Source organism: Strongylocentrotus purpuratus, unplaced genomic scaffold (assembly GCF_000002235.5).
Source record: "Strongylocentrotus purpuratus isolate Spur 01 unplaced genomic scaffold, Spur_5.0 spur5_scaffold_15, whole genome shotgun sequence".
In the NCBI taxonomy this organism is placed as follows: domain Eukaryota; kingdom Metazoa; phylum Echinodermata; class Echinoidea; order Camarodonta; family Strongylocentrotidae; genus Strongylocentrotus; species Strongylocentrotus purpuratus.
In genome coordinates this window covers 21,860,328-21,882,655 of record NW_022145600.1, presented here as the reverse complement: position 1 = coordinate 21,882,655, position 22,328 = coordinate 21,860,328, and the positions used below count along the sequence as shown (strand labels likewise).

The window sequence follows — 22,328 nt, the reverse complement described above, 5'->3', positions numbered from 1 at the left end:
TCCTCTCCCTCTCTCTCTCTCTCCCTCTCTCTCTCTCTCTCTCCCCTCTCCTTGAAATTATGACCCTCGCTCTTATACTCACTGCAATGACTACACCAGTTCCACACTTGCCTGCTAAAGATAAAAGCTCATTAGCATTTAACGAACCTTCTCCTCGTTGAGGAGGAAGCCTAGGCTAGGGAGTAATTAATTAGCCCTAGGGTATTTAATGCCTCCATGATTGCTACCATATTACCCAGGGATTTTTTTTTGATTGGCTCCCTCTCATTATAAAAAATGCTCTTATTTTATCTCTCTTTTGTTTTCCTGTCTGCTTTTAATTCATAGAACTATGTTTGAGCTGCAAAATATTAAATGATTTAAGGTATTATTTCTGAGTTAAATTTAATCCAAATCACAAGATACTTGCATTGATTGGCTTTATCTTATCCTAAAAACACCCTTTTCTTATAGCTTTCTTTCGTTTTCCCTTGTGCTTTTTATTTGCAGAAATATATATTTGACTTGTAGTTTACTAAATGAATGGATTATTATTCAACATTTAAGAAGACAACATAATATTCCAAATACATTAAGGATGCAAATGCAGAATGAATATTTGTTCTGAAATTGAAACTAGGACTTGGTAAAATGTTTTCCAACAATGTTTTTTGCTTTGTATCGTGTCGGGATGCAGCAACAAAAAAGTAATTTAACTTGACAATAAGGTTTCACCACTTTTCACCTCCATATGACTTTGCTTGAAATTCTTCAAAATATTTCCCCAACATTTTAAATGGATCTACTTTTTGTTCTAAATGCTGTACAAAGTTTAACATGGGAGCAACTTTAGGAAAAAAAATTCACTTGAAAGGCAACATATTGCTTTTATGCCACTCCAAATTTTCCACATGTTGAAACATGATTATAGTGCTATTTTTTCTACTGTTATGTGATGGAGACAAATTTCGATTGTGATTGAATGATAGTTTATTATTCTTTTGAATGCTTTGTTTGGTTGAGACTTGAATGGTGCGAAAGAATTTTCTTTTTTTTGTATCAAATAATTTTGGCTGAAATGTATTTTGTTCAGATTTTGTTGGATAATGGTTTTGTATTCTGGTTGTTTGTTTTTAATTTAGGTTCTTTATCAACTTGGGACAACAAAACCAACTCAGTTATTTCCATAAAGAAGCTTCTTTTATTTGGCATTTGACAAATCATTTTGATATATCAATTTCTCCCTCTCATTCAATTATATTTTATCTGTCTGCTTATATATTACAACTTGGATGCTATCCAATTCTATTCAATAATTAGGCCTGAGTCAATCCGTTTAACCGACGGTTATCCGACCGCATTCATCAAAACCGTTTGGCATTTCTTGCTCCGTTTAACCGTTATTTGCATACATTTTGGAATGTGCTAATAGCCAATGATAAAGATAATCAAAGAAACCGCAGTGTAATGTTACACCCTGTCCGCTGCGCGCCAGCTTTCTGGCAGCAGTAATCTCCATGAATGAATTTGTAAACAATAAAACAACCATGCCCTCTTCCCTATTTTCTCACCCTCTCTATTCCCTTCTCTCTGCAATGTGTTCATGTACCTTTTCTTATTACTGCATTCTCAGACAAGCAAAGTTCTAAATGTTTACACATTCGATGGTCAGTTCCTCTCACATCCCTTCTCCCCGAGTCTCTCTCTCTCTCTCTCTCTCAATATTAATATCAATCCCTTGCCGACTCACCCCCCTAAAATAATGTTCATATATAAATAAAATCAAAAATAATGATAACAATAATAATTGAAGTTTTAGAAATATCAATCAACAAAGTCTTGGACATTGTGAGTAATTTAAGTTTTTGATCACACACAGCCACCCTTTCGATCTAGCTAGTCTCACTTGTCTTAATTCTTCTCTCTCTCATGTTCCTGCCTGGTCCATGCAGCTCTCTTTCATACACACACACGTACACACAAACCTCAAACATCGTACACACAAACCTCAAACATGGGCGCCCAATACACTGTACATGTACATACACACAGATGGAGAGCACATGGCTTCTTAACTCCCACTGAACTGTGTGAAAGCACGTGCGGTCACCAACCTGTAATTTATGCTGGTATCAAACTCCACCCACATAGCTAGAGAACCTTCCTGATTGGTCACTAACTTGGATCAGCTCATTGCAGGGTGTGTCTTGGCAGTGAGTGTTACACACTTCCACATAATTTCATATGGCAATGATACATGCAGCAGGGACATGCATGAAGGGAGCTCTCTCCCTGCATGACCACATGCAAACATTGCATTGCAAAGGCATATATAAACACGTCACAGATCAAGCTATCTTCACAGCGCGCGTAACTTTGCAAGGCTAATCATGATATCAGATTCAGATGAGGAATAATAAGATATTTTGTATGTTGTTTATTACTGGTCTCTGTTTATCAGAATGACCCAATTTGTGCCAAAGTCCGGCTCGGAATGCTCAGCGCGACAGTCTGAAGACCATCAGGCGTTCCGAGCTACATCGCTATTACAAATACTGTATTTTCACTTTTTCAGATTATTATTTAACGGTTAAACGAAACCGCCCGTATACTTTTAACGGTTATCCGTTTAGCACAAAAACCGTAATGACTCAGGCTTATCAATAATGGTGATAATATCATATAAATTTTCTTTTCTTTGTACCGAATAATTTTGGCTGAAATGTATTTTGTTCAGATTTTGTTGGATAATGGTTTTGTATTCTGGTTGTTTGTTTTTAATTTAGGTTCTTTATCAAGTTGGGACAACAAAACCAACTCAGTTATTTCCATAAAGAAACTTCTTTTATTTGGCATGTGACAAATCATTCTGATATCAATTTCTCTCTCTCATTCAATTATATTTTATCTGTCTGCTTATAAATTACAACCTGGAATCTATCCAATTCTATTCAATAATGGTGATAATAATCATATAGATTTTATGATTTAACCACTTATGTTTTTCTCTTCAGGTTGTTATTATGGATTCACTGCGACCCAGTTTTTCCCAAATGTGGGTATTATTTTAAAGCTCAGGCATTCTGGTATTAATGACATTGGCATACACGATGTAATTGCTTTGTAATGAAGACACGTAGAGGCAAGGTCTAGTTGCAAGGGTAGTGCAGTTATAACCGCGAGCTCGCTGTTCGATGTTGGTTTTCCGATAATGAGCGTGACCTTTCTGTCCCGGTGCCTGGATGACTGTTTTATTAAATTGTGAAAAACATGCTAATATATCGCAAGGATCCTACAGCATTGACTTGTAATATTGTGTGGCTATAGCAAAACTGCATGCATGAACTCTATGTGCGGTATGTATGTACAGGGTACAATGTAGCTGAGATATTCACTTCTGGACCAGAGATAAAATTAATTAATATTTTCATTCTTTATATTTAAATCCATTTTTTTTATTATAAGGAATAATTCATGATACGTATGATTCGTAAACGACCTGAAGGGTAAGGGTTTAATCAAAAAGCTGTTATATATTTATTGCTAAAAATGTCTTTTTTTGTTGTTACAGTAAACACACACTATAAACAATCTTGTAACAAAATCAAAGTTGATGGCATTGTCCCATGCTCTCTATCCATGATGTAATAGGGACTTTTAGATTTACGTGGACTGATACGTGTGACGTCCATTCAAGGCAGTGCATTAAAAGGACGTTGATCGTAGCAATCCCCATTGTCTTTGTGCGAATCTAAAAGTCCCTAATACCAACAATAACAACAGCATCACCCATGATATTTATATAGCTTTTTACAATGTCAGGATCATTTTCTTTCCCGAACCTAATTATGTATCAAGTGTAAGTAATCTCACAGACTATTGCACGACTACATAATGAGTGGCATTGGAGAGTAAATGACTTTGTTTTTTAGTTGTAGGTCACTGCACTTTGATTGAACCCTGTGTAAATGATATATTATTCATACTGTGAAGTGATGAATTACCAAATATATCGTCGCTGTTTTCACGAAGTGACGGTAGTGAAATAAAATTGCATTCACTTTGCGTTACGATTTTCCTTACTACCGTCACTTTGTGAAAACAGGGACGATATATATTTTCAAGGTGAGAAATATAATTTAATCAGAAATATCATTGTATATGTATTTTGAAGGTACATTGAACTGCATAGTTATGATATTAGTTGTTCTGCCTCAGTTTGTGCCTCGGGATATCCATAAACTACAAAAAAAAAGAAAAAGAAAAAAAGGGACACTGTTTTATGATCTAATTTCATCAAGGAACTCATCTGTGAAATTAAATACCGGTAAAGGAATTGCTTTTTACAAGAGATACATGTACATTGTACCTGCTATAAGTGCAAATCTAAAACAATTACAAAAGTGTGCAGTTTAATTTTTTTTTTAAAGCAGGCAGCAATAATGGGAAAGGGAAGTAGCCCCGCCAACAAAAATTCACAAAAGACAAAGAACTTACAAGATAGGAACATTTTTAGCATGGTACATGTATGTTAACATTGTCAGTTTTACACTGACAATAAAACCCATTACAAAAATGGCCTGAATATATGCCAATTGGGGCAACTTTTTTCACACATTTCTAAGGGAGGCAAGTCACCAATTTTATTTCCCAATTCTTTTAAAACAAGAAGAAAGAGATTTTTGTGTTTTGCCAGTGACTCTAAACAAGTGCTTGAACAAGTGCTTGCCTCTTCAACACATTTTGTTCCTGATTTTGACGTCTACTTGTGTAATTCAAATAAGGTCAAGAATGCTTTAGAGATGGATGACCCCTAGACTGATTGAGTCACAAACCAAACATGCTCAAGCCCCCCCCCCCCACCTCATTTTCAATTAACCATTGTTTGACATGTTTTTGACCAGGCATGAATTTTGAAATGAGAAGGCTGTGAGGATCTAGACAATATAAGTATCACCCCCCCCCCACAACAACAAAAAAAGATAAAAAATAAAAATTGTACACATTTTAATGGGCCTGTGTAATGCATGGAAAATTCATCATGAACATATTTTATAAATTGACACAAAACAGTTTTTGTGTGCAGGAAATTTTCAAATATCAAGTAAAACCCCTCTGTCCACTCTTCATTAAAAAAAATCTGCTAAAGTAGAATTCAATTTTCCTTGGCCTTTTAGCTTGCCCTTCAACACAATTTGTTGCCCCGGCTTTTGACATCTACTTGTTGGATACAAACAAGGTCAAGAATGGTTTTGAGATGACCCCTAGACCTTGATAATGACTGTACTCCTGTAGACCCTAGACTGGATGAGTAACAACCCAAACATGTTTGAGCCCCTGATGGCAGTCTTTTTCTTCAAACTTTGTTTTCTCAATTTGGTACTAGACCCCCCTCCTCCCCCTCCTCCCATCCAAAAAGCCCCCACCATTATTCTTTTTCTGTGAAACAACTATACATCATTTTACATAAGTAAATTTTTGGTCAATGTTTTGTTAGTTGTTTCGACATATTGTCATATATACTTTGCAATGAATTATCTCAATTGTCATTATCATCATAAAATTGCAGTATTGCAGTTCATGTGTCTCTTCTGCAAAAAAAGCAGTAAAAAGTAAAATGCTTTATTGGGGTTCATGAAAATTTTCTTTAATATAAAGAGAAAATAGATAGACACCCAGCATGAAAATGTCACTTTTTTAATTGTCAAATGTAAGAAGGGCTCTATTGAGCAACATAAGAATTTTTTATACACAAACGCAAACTTGATACTACCTTCTGAACTGAGGAGACTACACCAATAACATGCAGTGATTATTTGTTCAACAAACACTCAAAAAGAAATTATATTTGCTCAAGATACCGAATCAGATTTGGAGGGAAAAATCATGGAATTTCATTTTTCTCTTTATAAGTGTCAAGTTGGCAACAACTTGAAAGTTGAAGTGGTTCTAAAGATCTCGAGCAAATAGCTATTTGAGATTCAGTCCTATTTTTTACCAAATGACTTGATTAATTCTAAAATTTTGTCCACATAGTTGGAGATATGATGCAGGAAATTACAGCGATTCTTATGAAATTGAAAATGATCAAATGAACATTGGTGCTTGTTGAGAGCCTGGTTAATTACTAGTTCTAGTTGAAATACCTAAGTTTTATTTGTGAAGGAACAGGTCTGTATATAATGATATATGTATTTGTAATGTGTGCTAATTGTTACAAAATTTAAAACATGGGAGGAATAATATTAAATACAAATTACAAAGACATTAATATGCAGTTTGAATGGTTTTAACACTTAACAGCAATCTTGGCATTCGTACATGTTTTAAAAATCAGACCTGACCAAATTTTCTTTTCCTCAAATGAATTTGGAATTTAATTATGTTAGCCTCTGAAGCTAATCATGTGCCATGATTCCATGAAAATGATAGCAGCCATCATAGTCATTCCAATATACCTGTGATTGAACAATATTCAAGGAAATCCCCTTGATATGTCCAGAAACACAGGTACAGGTAAATAAACACAGCTCAGCAAGTCTGGCAAATAAATGGCTGAATGGGATCAAAAGCTTTTGTCAAGGCTTGGCCAAGGTACTGTATACCTGAGCCACAAAGGGGGGATAAAAAAATCCAATCCATTATTGGTTGCGGTATAAATAGAAATATTTTGGGATTACATTTAAGCGGTTTTACCAGCTCTATTGACACGTACAGTGTACATTATGACAGTATTACTAACTAACGGACCATGATAACACCACAATGAAAGAATTGTGGTTTCGCAGTCATCCGTCGATCTTGGGGAATAGAAATCTTTTTTGACAGAATACATAAGATTTGAGGTCATATTTTTTTCAGAGCATTCACGTTTTGAAAATAGGCCTTCAGGTAATACTTTGGTTAGAGAAATAGATAATTAAACTAACAACTAGGCCTACAAAATACAATAATCCTTTTCTTAATTAAAAAACGGGGAAAGGAAATAAACATTACTGCAAGAAAATGTATCTTGCATTATCAGCAAATCTATCTAATAGAATGCCCTGAAAAAGTAATCTGTGCCATTGGTACATGTAATTTCTAATTCCCTTTTATACTGATTTTTGTTGCATTGTATCTACCCCCCCCCCCTCCATCTTACAATTTGAATTATACAAATCATATTGGCAGGCTACATACTGTCAAATACTACAATTATTGAGCCTACTACTAGCTCAATGTACAGTATTTAAAGAGAAGGTTGAGTTCTGGGAAGAGGTGAAAAATAATTTTGTGAGCATTATCATTGTTATTATGGAAGTGTGGAAGAACTTCAGATAAAAAATTTTCCCTGAAAAGCACGGCTCTTCAAATGCCTTAATATTCTAAATATGGCATGTAACATCATAAAAATTAGGACAGATTTTTATGCCACATGTTTGTGTAGTCCCATACATCTTTATGTGTACAGTGCTTGTAACTTTATCAAGACTAAGCCAAATTTCTTATCATTTTGATGATTCCAGAACCTTGCAGTACACACCAATACCACACCGTTTCTTTCACAATGCAATCGCATGACCAGAACTCAACTTTATCTTTAAGTGGTTATATTGATCATCATACATTAAACAAAACCAGTGCTATGGACATTCAGATCAGATGTACATGTACTTTCATGTATTCCATGATGGATAGTAAATCTTATTCTCAAACAGGTGGATCTACAATCCTTTTACTACATGCCCATTCATAGTGACATGACAAAGAATCGGTCTTCTTTATAAGCGGTGCCCCCGAAGGTTTTGATACCTTTTAAATCCTCCCTGTGGCACCCTAATCCATCTCGTCTGCTTGCACAGAGACATTTTTAGCATCTTCTTTCTGACTGTTCCTTTTCGGTCAGGTTTTCCGTAAATTGGATGGCTTGTAAATTGGATGGCTTGTACTACAGGGATTATCTCTTTGTATGAAAGATTGGGGGACCCTGGATAGATGATGGGTATAATGTATCACCCACTATTACGTTTAAATTTTGATACAATGTATTCATGTTATGACATGTTCCGTTCCTTGGTTGTTTAAAAACAAACAGTTCATACTGTACATAAACTTAAAAGATACCATGGTCTTTTTCACTCTCTTTTTAGAATTTGTTTTATTATGTACTGTCAAATCTGGACAAAAAATGGCCAAGGGAAACAGTAAAAGCTGTGTACCGGTATATACTGGAAGACAGGCAGTCTTTTAGTAGTTGTTGCTGAAGACAGGTTTCACTATATGACTACAAAACTAATAATCCCAACAATTTCGGTGGCTTATATCATGATTTGGATACAGCTTGAATTTTCGACTTTTCATCTTTTAATTCAGTCAATGATATTCTTGATTCGAATTAAATTTCTGATGTTTAAAAAATTCTAACATTAGAACTGATGTATTGTATTATTTAAACAAATTATTAAAAAATGATTTTCTCATTTATTTTCAGCTCTCACTATCTTTGTCTGTCCATTTTTATTTAGGGATGGGTTTGGGGGCAGGGGATTGTGTAGCCGGTTGCATAAACAATCCCTAATTATCTGCTATACTGATTGCTTGCTTTTGAAGTGAAGAAACCACTCTGGCATCTTCCAGTCATCTTTCAAAAATTTGATATTTCTGTACCATATTGCTCAGAAATACCACTGTGAATTGTGATCCATGTTCTTGGTCGTCAATTTATACAAGTTCCAATGATCTTTTCAAAGGGCAAATACATGTATATGCCTGTTGATGTGTGATGGGATGATCTTTAGGTGGGAAGCACTGACAAACATTCCTGACTTTGACGACTTTCATTGTTTACCAGACATGACTTCATGATCTGCCGTGCTTGGCAATGGTTGCCCATCTAGCTGTGTACACAGTGCTCAGCCAACAAAGCGTGCTTTTAAAAAAATGTATTGGAAAATACTGAAGAACTGTCACTTTGTGAGGAATTCGCACACAAATATTTTTCCTGCTTGTCAATAATTTAGGTGTGAGAAAGTATTTGATGATCAGGAAACGTCCATCTTGGTCAAACTTGTTTTTCAAACTCTTTTTGATTATTATTGACTAAACAAGAAACATTGCTCTTGTCCATCAGTGTCTTCCAAAGATGCAAAGAAAATCATAATAAAGCTAGTGACATTTGTTAATCTAATAATCCTTTTCTTGTTATTTCATATAATGAATGTGATGTTAGAGATTAAAGAGTCCCTATTTGTCTCAGGTTATTGTATGATATTTATGTCATCATCATCAATTGTATTAAAGGGAAGTATAACAAGTATTCTAGTTTTTTTGTCAAGTTGAACTTTTTGAAACTTTTGTTATTCCTCTTGATAAATGAAAGAACTGCATAAATCCACAAATATTCAATGTTACATAGTTGATTTCATACATCATATGTAACTCATATCTGTCCCATGAAAAAAAAAGTTTTCCTACAATGAATAAAAAAAACTTATCATCCTTTTTTTCTTTCTTCTCTTCAGAGACACCATTGATCGATGGCTGCGGTGAGTGTTGAGTATGGCAGCGTGTGAGATGGTCACAACCTCCTCCTCCTCATCGTACGGTCTCCACCAAGCCTCTCTCATCCACATCCCCCCATCATCGGCCGACCAATCACCCACCACCTACCTCAGCTGCAATGGCACCATGGGCAGCACCAGCAGTCTTCTGGCAGACAGCGGTTACCGTGGCTACAGCGACACCACCACCAACAGCAACAGTTCCGTCTTCGAGGAGCCCTCTGCCCCCAACGACGACACCGAGTCGATAGGTCCCCCCAAGCTCACCCCGATTAGTGGAAAGCTGGAAAAGGTGAAAGACCTAGCTGTGATTGACAGACAGCTGTGCAGTTGTGTTCTCACTTACTGATATATCGTTTGGAGATTTATCACCAGGAAACCGTTCGTCTATTGAGGGTTAGAAGGGCGTTGGCTCATATACTTTAATACAGAGCTAACGCCCTTATGCCTCTCAACATATGAATTGTAGTAAACACATTTTTTAAATGTAGAAACAATAATGTGAAGTACCCTCAATATTACAATCAATATCAAAAGCCTTTGGCTTTCATAGCTGTCTCCGCATTCATATGACATTTCTGTTTTTATTGTATTCTATTGTAAATGTTTCTCTTCAACTTGTACGCTATGTTACAAATAAATCTTAGTGTTTGAGTCATCAACAAAAACCAAAAATAATAATTAAAATTATTATATGTGTATATATATATATATATTGCCTTATCAATACATTCAAGTAGATCAAATCCTGTTTTCCTTGTCAATGTAGATCCTTAAGTTCCTTGACTTTATATTTGTCAAAATGCAATGGATTGAACTATATGTATCAGGAGATGTTAGTCAGTAAAGGGCGGTATGACCTATTTAAGGTTAGCATGCACAGCTGTGTACTTTGAATGTGGTCAAGTCGCAAGGACATTGTATCATGCTTGCAGCTATGTGCCTCTCCTTTCAAAGTACATAGGCCTGTCTTCATCAGCTCGAGATTGCAATTAGTGGGATATTTGGTCGAGATAATCATCCCAAGACATCTTGGGCTAGTTTGCCAAATATCCCGCTTTTTGTCCGTTGCGTCTGCACCAGCCCGAAGATTTCGCACTATGCGCGAACGCTGAGCAAAATATCTCGAACTAATTTCTCGAGCTTGAGTTTCAAGTGTTGAGGTCGAGTTTTGAGCTGATGAAGACGCGATTTGTAACTTCTGGATTATTCCCCAAATCAGAAATAGCGGGCTATTTGGCAATCTTGAGCTGATGAGGAAATGCCTAATGAGAACTCACATTTGCTAAATCTTTGTGAATTGCTTTCCTTCATACAATACTGTATCCCACTTCATGCAGATGCAAAGACATGAAGCTTTCGGTATTGAAAGATATGAATCACAAATTTAATATGACATGCACTTTATCTGTCAAAAATGTACAATAGTCAGTAAGATAATAAAACAAGTTAACCAACAAACACATGTAAGATTTTGTTCCAGACTTTTAAAGCCCGTCTGTACTAGTTTGGCCAGGAGAGATAAGACCACCCAGCGTGGTCACTGACAGGTGGTTATCTCATCAACTCAGCTCACAATTAACAAAGGAAAAAGTGGATCATGGCTGACCAAGGGGCACCGCTTAGGCATTGTTTTCTGTATAGAGGGAGCAAGTAGCTACAAGTAGTACAATGGAGCTTCAATATATTTATTATTTCAATTCTTATTTCTCCCAATTCAGACAAAAGAAAAGAAGCTGATCAGACCCATTGCTGTCAGGTTTGCATCTCCAAACACGTCTCCCACGGAGACATACAAGCAGAGCTCCTCCCAGTCTCCTTCTCTATCGGACACCATGGCGACATACTCCCACCCCCCTGATATCCTGATGACCAACAACAATCATGGATTCTCGGCCGGGAAACACTTCGGGAAACCGCCCACCAAGACCATGTCTCTTCAGGACATCACGCCGATGCAGCAGCCGTACCGCATGAATGTGCACCACAACAACCATGGTACCACCAACGGCCACCACCACCACCAGTCGACGCTCCCACACAAGGGGGACGCCGCCCAGCGCTCCGCCCTGCACCAGAAACTCCAGCAGGCACAATCTCTGAACTTTCTCAACCGCGGTGGCTGGGCGAACATCCACCACGGCGGGACGGTCGTCCCCGGGAAGATCGGCAACGCAGGACGCCACCGCAGTCATAGTCATTCCATGTACCCGGGTGATGGACAGCGCCCTCTACAGGCCACGCATGGGCAGGATACCAAGCAGCACAGCCCCCATCCTCACCTAGCATCTCCGAGAACCAACGGGGAGGAACATGTCTACGCTCCAGTCTCGGTTTCGTCTGTACCTGAGGAATCTGATCTAGCAGAAGAGAACAGGATCCTGAGAAATAAAGTGCAGGTAAAGTTATAACCATGTAGACAATGCCCACAATATCTTTACAAAGACTCATTATTTTGTAGAAGAACTTTTGGCTTGTATCATAAACTGTACATTATTGCAGAAATTCTTAATGCAGTCACACTATCATCATCACTTCAAGACATATTTACTTATTTCTTCATCAACTCCCCAATCTACCGTCAAGTCTCAAACAGATTTTAATTGAATGCAAGAACATAACTCAACATTAACCTTATCACAGGGGTCTGGATTGATATTTTAAGGTCTGTGTTCAAGTTTAAATATAGAAATTTGAGGGCTTTATGCACTTGTCCCCTGTTATTATTAAGTCATGCCTAAAAAGTTTGGAAACATTAAGAACTGGCATTCCCTTTTCCTTTTTTAAGAACCATACAATATAATATTAACCCTTGTAAGTATTAGGTATAAAAAGGGCAATTAAATCCACACTTTTCTTAGAAATATCCTTACATTTACTTTTTTAACAGTCATACCATCAGTCAATCATCACTTTTCACTTCTCTGAACCGATGTTAGACCATGTGTTCACTGTAGATAGCCCTTGAACAATAATACCTCTCAGTGAAACCTTATATCCCACTCGATACAAATCACCATTATAAATACATCAGACCTTCAAACGCCATTATGCAATCCTTGGAACAATCAAATGATCCGTGCTCATCTGATTCGAGAGTCGGTAAGTCAGTCGATTATTTATAACGGTATGACTAATAGACTTGTATAGACTCACAGAGGACATGCTGAATGTCTCCAATGGCCTTTCGTGAAAGATCTTCAACTAAGACGGGCAGGAAACAGAGGCCCAAGACATTTGCAACCAAAGACAATTAAAGATTCATTTTTTGTTGACACTTGAGGAAAGCAAATTTACAGTCAGCAAGCATTAGTAGCCTCTACCCTCACTTCCTTTGGAAACTATATTCTTTGTATTATCTACAAGATTTCAACCATGTTACCAGTCCAGGAAGAAAAGGTGAATTTGATAAATATTTTTGTGACTCAATCTCTTACGGTAGTATAATTTGTTTACGTCAATTTTCAGCGAGAAAAAAAAAAGACAGATGGCATGAAAGAAACATAGCCAGTGTGATAATCAGTACTTATTGTTAGGTTTCATCCCCGTTGTCAAAGAATTTTTGATTATCCAATCATGTACTTCGATCATTAAAGTGAACCGAAAATTCAGCCCTCTGCCAATTAAAAAAAAGGAGCTCTTATTAAACAACTGTTAACAACTATGTTGGCATCAACACATGTGCAATTATATCTGTGGATGATTTTTTTTCATAGGTAGGATTAAAAACTCATTACGTTAACTGTACGTTTCCATAGAAACAACTTCACAGGCATCACTCAACATAACAGCATTCATTATCCTAATTAACTGCCTACAGAAGGTAGACATCAAGTCAAAGCCATACAGTGTACATCCATTATCTTATTTTATAATTGGCATTTTATTTTGGCTTGTGTACTGTTACTTCATAATTTCAATACTTGTATCTCATCTTTGCTTAAATGGAGATAGAATCATCATTCAACTAATAGAAATTTGTGTCTTCTGTTGTTGATTTCCTTATAGAGCAAGCATGATCAGGTTAGTTGTGTGATTTTTATTTCAATTTGTTGTGCTCTTGCCGTAATAATTCACTGCTTCACGATCACATTAAATTTGTTTATTTTTCATCATTTGGACTGTTTTCACAGCTTCTAAGCATATCATGCACATCACATACATACAGTGTACATGTACATGGGGGTGCTATGGTCACCTGCTATGTTACTACATGGCAAGCTCATCATTATAAGCCTGTTCAGAAATATAATGTGTGCACGGACAAAGAAAAATGTTCTTTTTGTGCCCGATTGAAAAATCAATGGTGGAAAATGTTGCTAAAATTAAGTGCTCATTAAGTTATTTTATGATAATTCTGTTAAACACTGGTGGCGTTTGAAAAGGGGAAGGATAAACTCTTATACCTTTGTCACACCAACAAGACCTACACCAGGCAGACTACAGACCGAACAAACTAGCTGCAATGGCCAAGAATTGGTCTGTTTGGAGTCAGTTTTGAGTTGGTTTTGGTGGGGTGACTGATATTATGAAGCACCTCCATCACTCTGTTAGTGATCCTTCTGACATGTTAAAATGCACAAAATAGGACCTCTCTATTTTGAAAAGATTTGCATAGGTTTGTGGCCATTGTACCATGCTCTGTTTACCTTATGGTATTATGAAGCACCTATATCAATTTGGAAGTGATTCTTCTAAATGTTAAAATGCATAAATTAAGTAGGACATCTTTGTGTGTAAAAGGTTTGTGCATGTTTGGTGCCATTTTCCCTTGAGGTAACAAGAAACTGGTCTATTTACCATGTTCATATTCAAACAGTATTTGATCAACTATCAAGTACTTGTAAAATTTGAATGTTCAATTGAATCTTCCATTTTATTGGAAATTAGTACCGGTATTCTTTTAATGACAAAATCAAATCGTAATACTACCAAATGTTCATGATTGCCAATAAATAAACAATTAAAAACTGCTGAACAGTTCTTGGAAAATATGTGCAATAGCATAGCAATGAGCAAAGGAAGATACAGGACATAGTTTGTCCAAACTGAAACACAACACACTTGCTCGTATACAAAAATATGAAGATTTTATATGTGTTGCTTCCATTTCTGCACAACTATTGTTTGCCAATTTTTTTTTTTTTTCATTCTCTCTCGCACATGGGGTACGGCGATTATTGGATTTTTTGCACATTTGTCTTGGAATGGTTTCTGCTGTTTGGTACATTTTGAAAATTTATGATTTATGCCTTAGGAGCACCTTTTTTCTGTGGTTTTTTAATTGTTTTGTTGTGCTGTGTATTGCTTACAAAATTTTGCAATGTCTTTGCATCAATTTTCTATCATTTTACTTTTGAAATTCTGTTTTGTTGTTGCAAGGCCATACAAGAATATACAAACAAAATTTTTTTTAAATTGTGCTATGAATTGTAGTTCAAAATGTGAATATTCACTGTTATCCTTTACTCTAAATGTGTCATGCAGCATCAAAAATTGCATTCTTAAAAGCAGGAAATGCGTTGAAAGAAAGAGAAGTGCCTCAAATATGTAATAAAAAGAGCATACATTGTACATCACAAATCAGATTTTACTGTTGGATGCTCAAATCTTTCAGCAAAAATTGCAAATTAATTTTGAAGATCAATAATGTATACATGTCTATTCACTGGCATTAACAATAAAATAAATACTCTCATAAATTACATGACCACATGGGCCTCAAAATTGTTATTGAAGACCTCCCCCCCCCCCCCAAAAAAAAAAACAACAACAATCAACGACCAAAATTTGGATATGTGGCAATGCATACCGGTACTGATCTAGACCTTAGAATTCGAAATATGGATTCCTAGTAAAAAAAATAGTTATAGCCTGATTAAACTATACTTTTGGATAGCGATGATAAGACCTCAAGTGATAATTTTTAAATGTCAGAAAGTGGGGTCGCTAAGTATCAATCTGGAGGTTAATGATCATAGCATTTTTCATTTATCAACGCCCCATGGTGACATTTTGTATCATCATCATGATCATAATTAATGCTTGCCACATTGCTGCTGGCAGCTGTCAGCATTATCACTTCAAGTAACTCTGCTGTTCCTTCCCTACAAGACCCCACCGAGTTTGGCTCTCTGTCTCTCTGACTCACGAAGCACTGCAGACCTATATCCTCTCTAATGTTTTGCCTATTTGTAGCTCGGGTGGTAGTGCGGGTGGTAGTGCAGTTGTTTCATACCTTGTGCAAAGTAAAAGAGGGGAGTGTCATAGCATTTTTGATGCACTGTTTGGTCTTTGGTACTTAGTTGTAGGCTGCAACTTGGTTTTGTGATCAGCAAAGAGGTATTTTAATTTTATTTGTGATTAATGTATTTATGTTTTGTTTTGTTTCATTCCACTCTTTTCCCCCTTTCTATCTGTGTAAATATCTTGGTATTTTCTCCCTCTTCCATTTCTCTGTGCCTCATCTTTATCTTCCATCCATCCTTTACCTGATATTCTTTCTTTCCTCTTCTCTGCATTCTCTTTCACATATTCTTCCCTTCTCTCTGTGTCTGGCTGTTTTCCTGTCATTCAGCCATTTATCTCTATTTATCTCCTCTCTGTCCCCTCTTTTCTTTCTTCTCTTCCTCTTTTGTATATTTCTTTATCTTTGCCTTTTCTGTTCTTCTCCTTTCTCTCTCCCCCTCTCCCTATCTCTTACACTTCTTCTTTCTTGCCTCGCCCTCTCTCCTCCTCTCTTTCTTCTCCTTCATTCTCCCCATCTCCATTCCATCCTATCATATGCTGTGGTTGAGTGGTAAAGTCACTGGACTGTCGATCACAAGGTCCGGGGTCCGAGGCCCGCCGCGGCACTAATATCCTTTGGCAAGACATTGATCTACATTTGCCACACTCAACCCAGGTGATGTTAATGGGTACCTGGCAGGAAATAATTCTTTAAAATGCTAGAGAATGCTGTAATGGCAGCACAGCTAAAGCCGGGGTAATAATCTCCAAGTTCGGAAACGCTTAGTGATTGTAATAAGCGTATATAAAAACTGAGTATTATTATTATTATTATTATTCTTTCAGGACATGAAGCACCAGCTGGTGACCATGAGGGACACGATGGAGGTCAACGAGCAGACCATCTTCCAGGTCCAGGATGAGAAACGGCGGGACTACGAGGGCCGCATCAATCGGCTCCAGACCCAGCTTCAGCAGGACAAGGAATCTTCGCTCTCCCAGCAGAGGTCTCAACAACAAGAGGTAAGAGAAGGATTCTAGAACACGTGCTCCAGCGACGTTTGCTCGCCGTCAATTCCCTACTCTAGTTTAATAATGGCTGTTTTTTTATTTTAATAAACAGGGATGCCATTTTTCAGGCAATAGCCTGAATTCAAGCCCTGGCGAGTTATTTTCAGACCTTAGTTTAAGCTTTTTTGTGTACAAAATAGCTCATTCTAGGTGATTTTCAGGCCCTCTGATCAATTCTAATTTGCATAAAGTGCTCTACAGTAACTGACTAAAGCACTCACAGTATTATCAATACCAAAATCGCTAGATTCAGTCACGACTACAATGAACACCATCCTCTCCACTGGGGAGTATTCTAGCCAGTCATCTTTTTATGGGCGGGCACATGCTTATCCACTCACAGTGACCTTGGCATCCTATAAGGTACCCATTCAACACCCGGGTGGAGACAAACAGTGTAGATGAAATGCCTTTCCTAAAGACATACACTAAGTGCTACCCTGGGGCTCGAACCCTCAACCTTGACATTACCAGGGGAGTCTTTCACAAAGACTAAGATCGACTTAAGTTGGACTTAACTATGGCAGGCCATTCATGCCAGTGTTTGCTCTCACCATTTACCGGCAATGGTCTTTCAAGGGACGTACAAATCATGGTCACACATCTATTTAATTCATCTTATTTGTTATCTAAAGATAATAATTGAGAGACCAATGGTGAGAGCAACCAGTGGCACGAATGGCCTGTCATATTTAAGTCTAACTTAAAGTCGATCTTAGGATTTGTGAAACACTCCCCAGTTACGTGATTAAACCACCCATAACTACCACAGCACTGTCTGAATCCCCACCATTAACCCTGGACCCAGAGCTAAACTAAACCCTAAACCTAACATCAAACCCAATCATGCCTTTAGGCCTAACACTTAACATGTATCTTTGACTGTGTAAAGCGTGGAGAAACTTTCGCTGGAGCATTTATTGTAGTGCTGTAGTCAAACGTTTAACCGTCCGGTATCAGACCGCCCATGGCGGATTCCGTTTTCAATTGGACGGTTTCGTTTTCCCCGTTTTTTTTGTTTTTGTTTTTTTGTTTAAGTTTCGATTTATGCCCCTCCACCTGGCAATATGCCTGGCAATGTCTCCCAGCTCAGTAATCGGTGTGATGACTTACCACTTGGAAACTAGAACAACACTCCAATTTGTCTGTCATCTTGGTTTGAAAGTAATCTTTGTGATAGATCTCAATATATATATTCATCCAAGTTTAACACATGGTGTACCACAAGGTTCTATCCTAGGTCCTCTACTGTTTTTAATTTACTTTAATGATCTTACACATTATTCTAAAACGACATTGTTACTATTATTTGTGACTAGTTCACAAGCACAAATCGGCGCCTTCAGTTAAATCACCTTCCTGCTTTTTCACACGGCCAAAAAAAAAAAAAAAAAAAAAAAAAAAAAAAAGATTTTTTAAAAAAAAAATTTAAAAAAAATAAATAAATCGTTTAACCGAAAACCGTCCGGTTTTGACATGCGGTTAAACGGAATTGGAGATATCCGTGATGTTACAGCACTAATTTATTGTATCACTGACAAAACTCTGAAACCACAGTCACAGAGACTTGGCTGTTCATATCGATGCATTTAGTGATAAGCTTGCGTAATTTCTCATTAGGAACTCTATGACCCCTTTCCTTATTGGTTATTAAACCCAATTTCCATCGAAATTGGATTATTTAATATTTGCCGTAAGTTGTCACCTCACGTGTATGTTTAGAAGGTTCCCTAGCCTGTCAGGGCTAATAGAGTTAGAAGGAATATTCTAGTCATACTTTGCCCATAGATGAACTCTTTTTGGTGCTTCTTTTCGGGTATAACTATAGGTATTCTAAATAGCCCAACATTTTTGTGTCGTGATGGTATCTAATATCTTTCATTTAAAAGAACGGACTGTCACGCTTCTTGAAGTTGAAAAAATGGTTCATGAATTGTGAAATAAGTCATGAATATGGTCTATTAAATCACTGGTATTGGTAACTTTTCTCATGAAATTCTAACTTTTGATCAAATTCGAATTTGTATAGCCCTGAATTACCTTTTGTTATCACAAGCCTAGAAGATTCTACATGTACATGTATCTGACCCAGTGAAAGGTATTTTTTTAAAGACAAGGGATTGTTGACTTTGTTGACAAGTTTTCTGTAAAAAATTGACAATGATTCTTCCTTTTTAAAGGTACTATGTCCCTTTTGCAGCCAACCTCAAATGCTGTAGAACTTTGCAGGAATTATGAATATGTCATGTATGTCCTATCTGTGAAATTTAAACGTTAGCAGTGTCCTCATATTCAAATTATGCAAGGAAACCCGTTTACTTGCTAGACTTCACTGTCAGACACTATTGAGTGACTGACTGGCTTTTTTTCTTCTTTGGTAATAACATACATGAAAAGAGTTGTAAAGGGTACATGAGCATTTGTCTACATCAATAACCCACTTCTTGTGATGGCCAAGATTAAACTGATTGAATCTTGGCGCAGCATAAAACGTATGACCATTCGGTACAATTGTCTGAAAATCAAGACTATTACTTTTGGGCTCTATAGCCCTAAAGTCGATTTGACAACTAATAGTCGTTATTTTCCCACTTGAAGACATTTTCAAGCCCCACCTTTTTAGGGAAGTTCTAAATTAGTATTATCTTTCAAATGCAGTTGGAATTTAACTTTTTCATTTTTTTGGCCTGCAAATGGGACATAGTACCTTTAACAATAAGGCTAAAAAATATCTTTCAGCTCCGTTTCAAGATGATACATGTACTTTTAAAAAAAATGTTAAAAAGAAAGGTTAGACTAAAAATATATATATACCGTGTACTCCCTTCATATCAAACCCAAATGTATTAACGTTTCATACGCAGTGTTCTCCCAGATAATGCTCACATATTAACCTGATGACTACTAAACTCCTGTATTCCCCTATGCTTCATACACTAACCACCGACTCCCACAGGCAATGGTTTAACCGCTTTTCATGATGACAATTCATTAATCACCTCATATCTTGCATGCTTTCTCAGAGCTTGCGAGGTGCCATACGGGCTCATAATTAGCTGTAGTAGCTTCCTGCAGGGATAGTGAATTGCATAAGGTGGGACATGGGCAGGAAATAGCATTAATGCTCTAATTACGGTCACAGAGGTTAGAGACCTGTAGTGGCATATTGCTTTTGACCTGAAATGCTTGAGGACTTAATTGAAAATGTCGGAGTGTTTTAAAATGATATAGTTTTAAATGATGGTGTCAGGTAATTATACATGTATTTTATTGACTTTAAGGGTACTATTCCTTTTATTCATCAATCAAGTAGATATACATACACTGTATATTAACAAATTGAAGGAAAAATGATCTTTTAAGGCACTAAATGTTACTTCTTATTTTGCTTTAAAATTCCCAATATGTTATGAAATTCATTAAACATTTCAGAACTATTATGAATACTCAGGCTAATGTCCTTCTGCTAGGCATGTAATGACTTATTTGAATTTTGAATGAATATCACTTCTTATTATTGTTGGACTGCAACATGTTCTGATTTAATGACATATTCTAGATTCATTTTGAGTGATGAAACAAAAATATTTATTTTCTTATTCTATTTGCTATACTTTACAGATTTACCGGCTAGAGCAGGACAGGAAACAAGTGAAGCAGCGACTTGAAGGCCTGCAGAAGGAGCTATCAAGACTCAAAGACAATGGCAAGAAGGTGGACGAACAACAGTCAGTATTAGCTGAAAGCCAGCAAGAAATCACCAACAAACGATACGAGATCAAGCGTCTTGAGGAAGGTGTGAAGCGCTCCAAAGAAGAACTCCAATACGAGAAGGAGAACGTGAAGCGATTGCAAATCGAGTTGGATAAGACAAGGTTGCAAGTGACAAAGAGGACCAATGGTAGCCAACAGCAGTTGTTGAGTAAGAAGGAAGCAGAGTTGTCACAGGTGAAGGCTGATGTAAAGAAGACAATGGACCAAAGAGACAGCTTGATGCTGAGGGTGAAGAACCAGGGAGATGAGATTGATAGGTTGGGGGCGCTAGTCAAAACCAGAGAGCAGGAACTCGCCCAGGAGAGATGCGAGGTGGCGTATTTGAAAGAGGTCAATGAGAGGTTGACCTCTGCGCTGAAAGAGAAGGAAGAGAAAGTTGAAAAAACTAAAGTAAGCAAGGAGGGGAGCGCTCCCAATTCAAAAAAAGTGGATGTGATTCAGCTAGAGCTTGGTAGGACAGTGGAAAAATTGCAGCAACTGCAGACCGAGAAAGATATGGAGTCTACTCGGCTGCAGAAGAGAATCTCAGAGAAAGATGTAGACATTAAGAGACTTCAGGGGAGGTTACGAGAGCGCGGGAAGGGGAGTGAGCGTAACGGTGTTGATCAAAAGACTAACCCTGCCCAGAGACGCCTCGAGCAGGATAGATTAGAATTGCAGGCAAAGTTAGCGAAGCGAGAGCAGGAGCTCAAACAAGCGAGGCAACAAGTATTGATGCTGCAGACACAGGAGCGTAACACCGGTCCGGCACTCTCGAACTCTATCCTTCAAAAGAAGGAAGCGGAGCTGAAAGCCTGCCAGGAGAAACTCCACCAACGACATGCAGAGATCACCTACATCAGGGAAAAACTTGGTGAGCGTGATGCAGAAACGACCGCCTTGAAAGTGAAACTCGACAGGGTGCATAGACAAATCCCTGAGAATGGACGAAGGTCAGGCTCCTTGGACCGGGAACTGTCTGGGACACGAGCAGCCAAACAGCAGCTTGAATTGCACGTCAAGTCCCTGAAGGAAGAGAACGCCCGTCTCAAGGACAAACTAAGTCGGGTGGCTGTTGGGGTGAGGACACTCTCCGAGAGCCATCTGAACCTTGCAAAGCTATCCATGGTGCCCTCGGTGCCGGACAAACCAAAGTTTGAGCGTACCGACCCCAAGGTCATAGGTCAACTCCAGAAAGAGGTCACTAACCTCAAGCAGGAGATATCGTGTTTGAATGAAGACAAAGAGAAGCAAACTGCAGAGTTTCGCCAGGAGCATGGCATCTGGCAGGAGGAGAAGCACCGGGTCATCGCCTACCAGAAGCAGCTCCAGCTCAACTATGTGCAGATGTGTCAGAAGAATAAGAAGCTGGAACAAGAGGTCCAGCAACTGACCAAAGAATTAGACAATGAAGAAGTCATACAGTGTTGATGATAAACTCTTTCAGTCTTGGCAGGGATCACTATGTAGACTGTCAGTGACCTATACCCAGTACATGCCTCCAACTAGATGATTTGTTGACTGTTCAAAGGTCACATGTTTATGAACTTAATTTTCTCTACAGGGATCATTTCATAGAGAGTCGTCACTCAATGAGGTTACCAAGACATGCCTGTAGAAAAATATTGATGCTTGTTGAAAGGTCTAATGTATGATATCAGAAAAATAAGATAAAACAGAATTGCGAAAGTTTGAAATAAGAAAGTTATGAATGTTTGAAATATAGAAATACTAAGTCTATGCGAATCTCAAATT

At 37.6% G+C, this 22,328-nt stretch overlaps 1 protein-coding gene across 5 annotated transcripts in view; it reads left to right on the top strand.

The window, feature by feature from the left end:
- The window catches only part of LOC100891278 (leucine zipper putative tumor suppressor 2 homolog), a 55,012-nt gene extending 32,773 nt beyond the window's left edge, over positions 1 to 22,239 (top strand). For 4 of the 5 annotated variants that reach the window (XM_011685206.2, XM_011685207.2, XM_011685208.2 and 1 more), the window contains 5 exons: positions 9,483 to 9,813; positions 11,243 to 11,920; positions 13,530 to 13,544; positions 16,596 to 16,772; positions 20,442 to 22,239. In XM_011685206.2, the coding sequence (XP_011683508.2) occupies positions 9,520 to 9,813; positions 11,243 to 11,920; positions 13,530 to 13,544; positions 16,596 to 16,772; positions 20,442 to 22,004 (2,727 nt within the window). In that variant the 5' untranslated portion in view covers positions 9,483 to 9,519 and the 3' untranslated portion in view covers positions 22,005 to 22,239. The remainder of the gene's footprint in view (positions 1 to 9,482; positions 9,814 to 11,242; positions 11,921 to 13,529; positions 13,545 to 16,595; positions 16,773 to 20,441) is intronic. The other variant, XM_003724049.3, reaches the window with a different exon arrangement.
- The last annotated feature ends 89 nt before the right edge of the window (positions 22,240 to 22,328 follow it).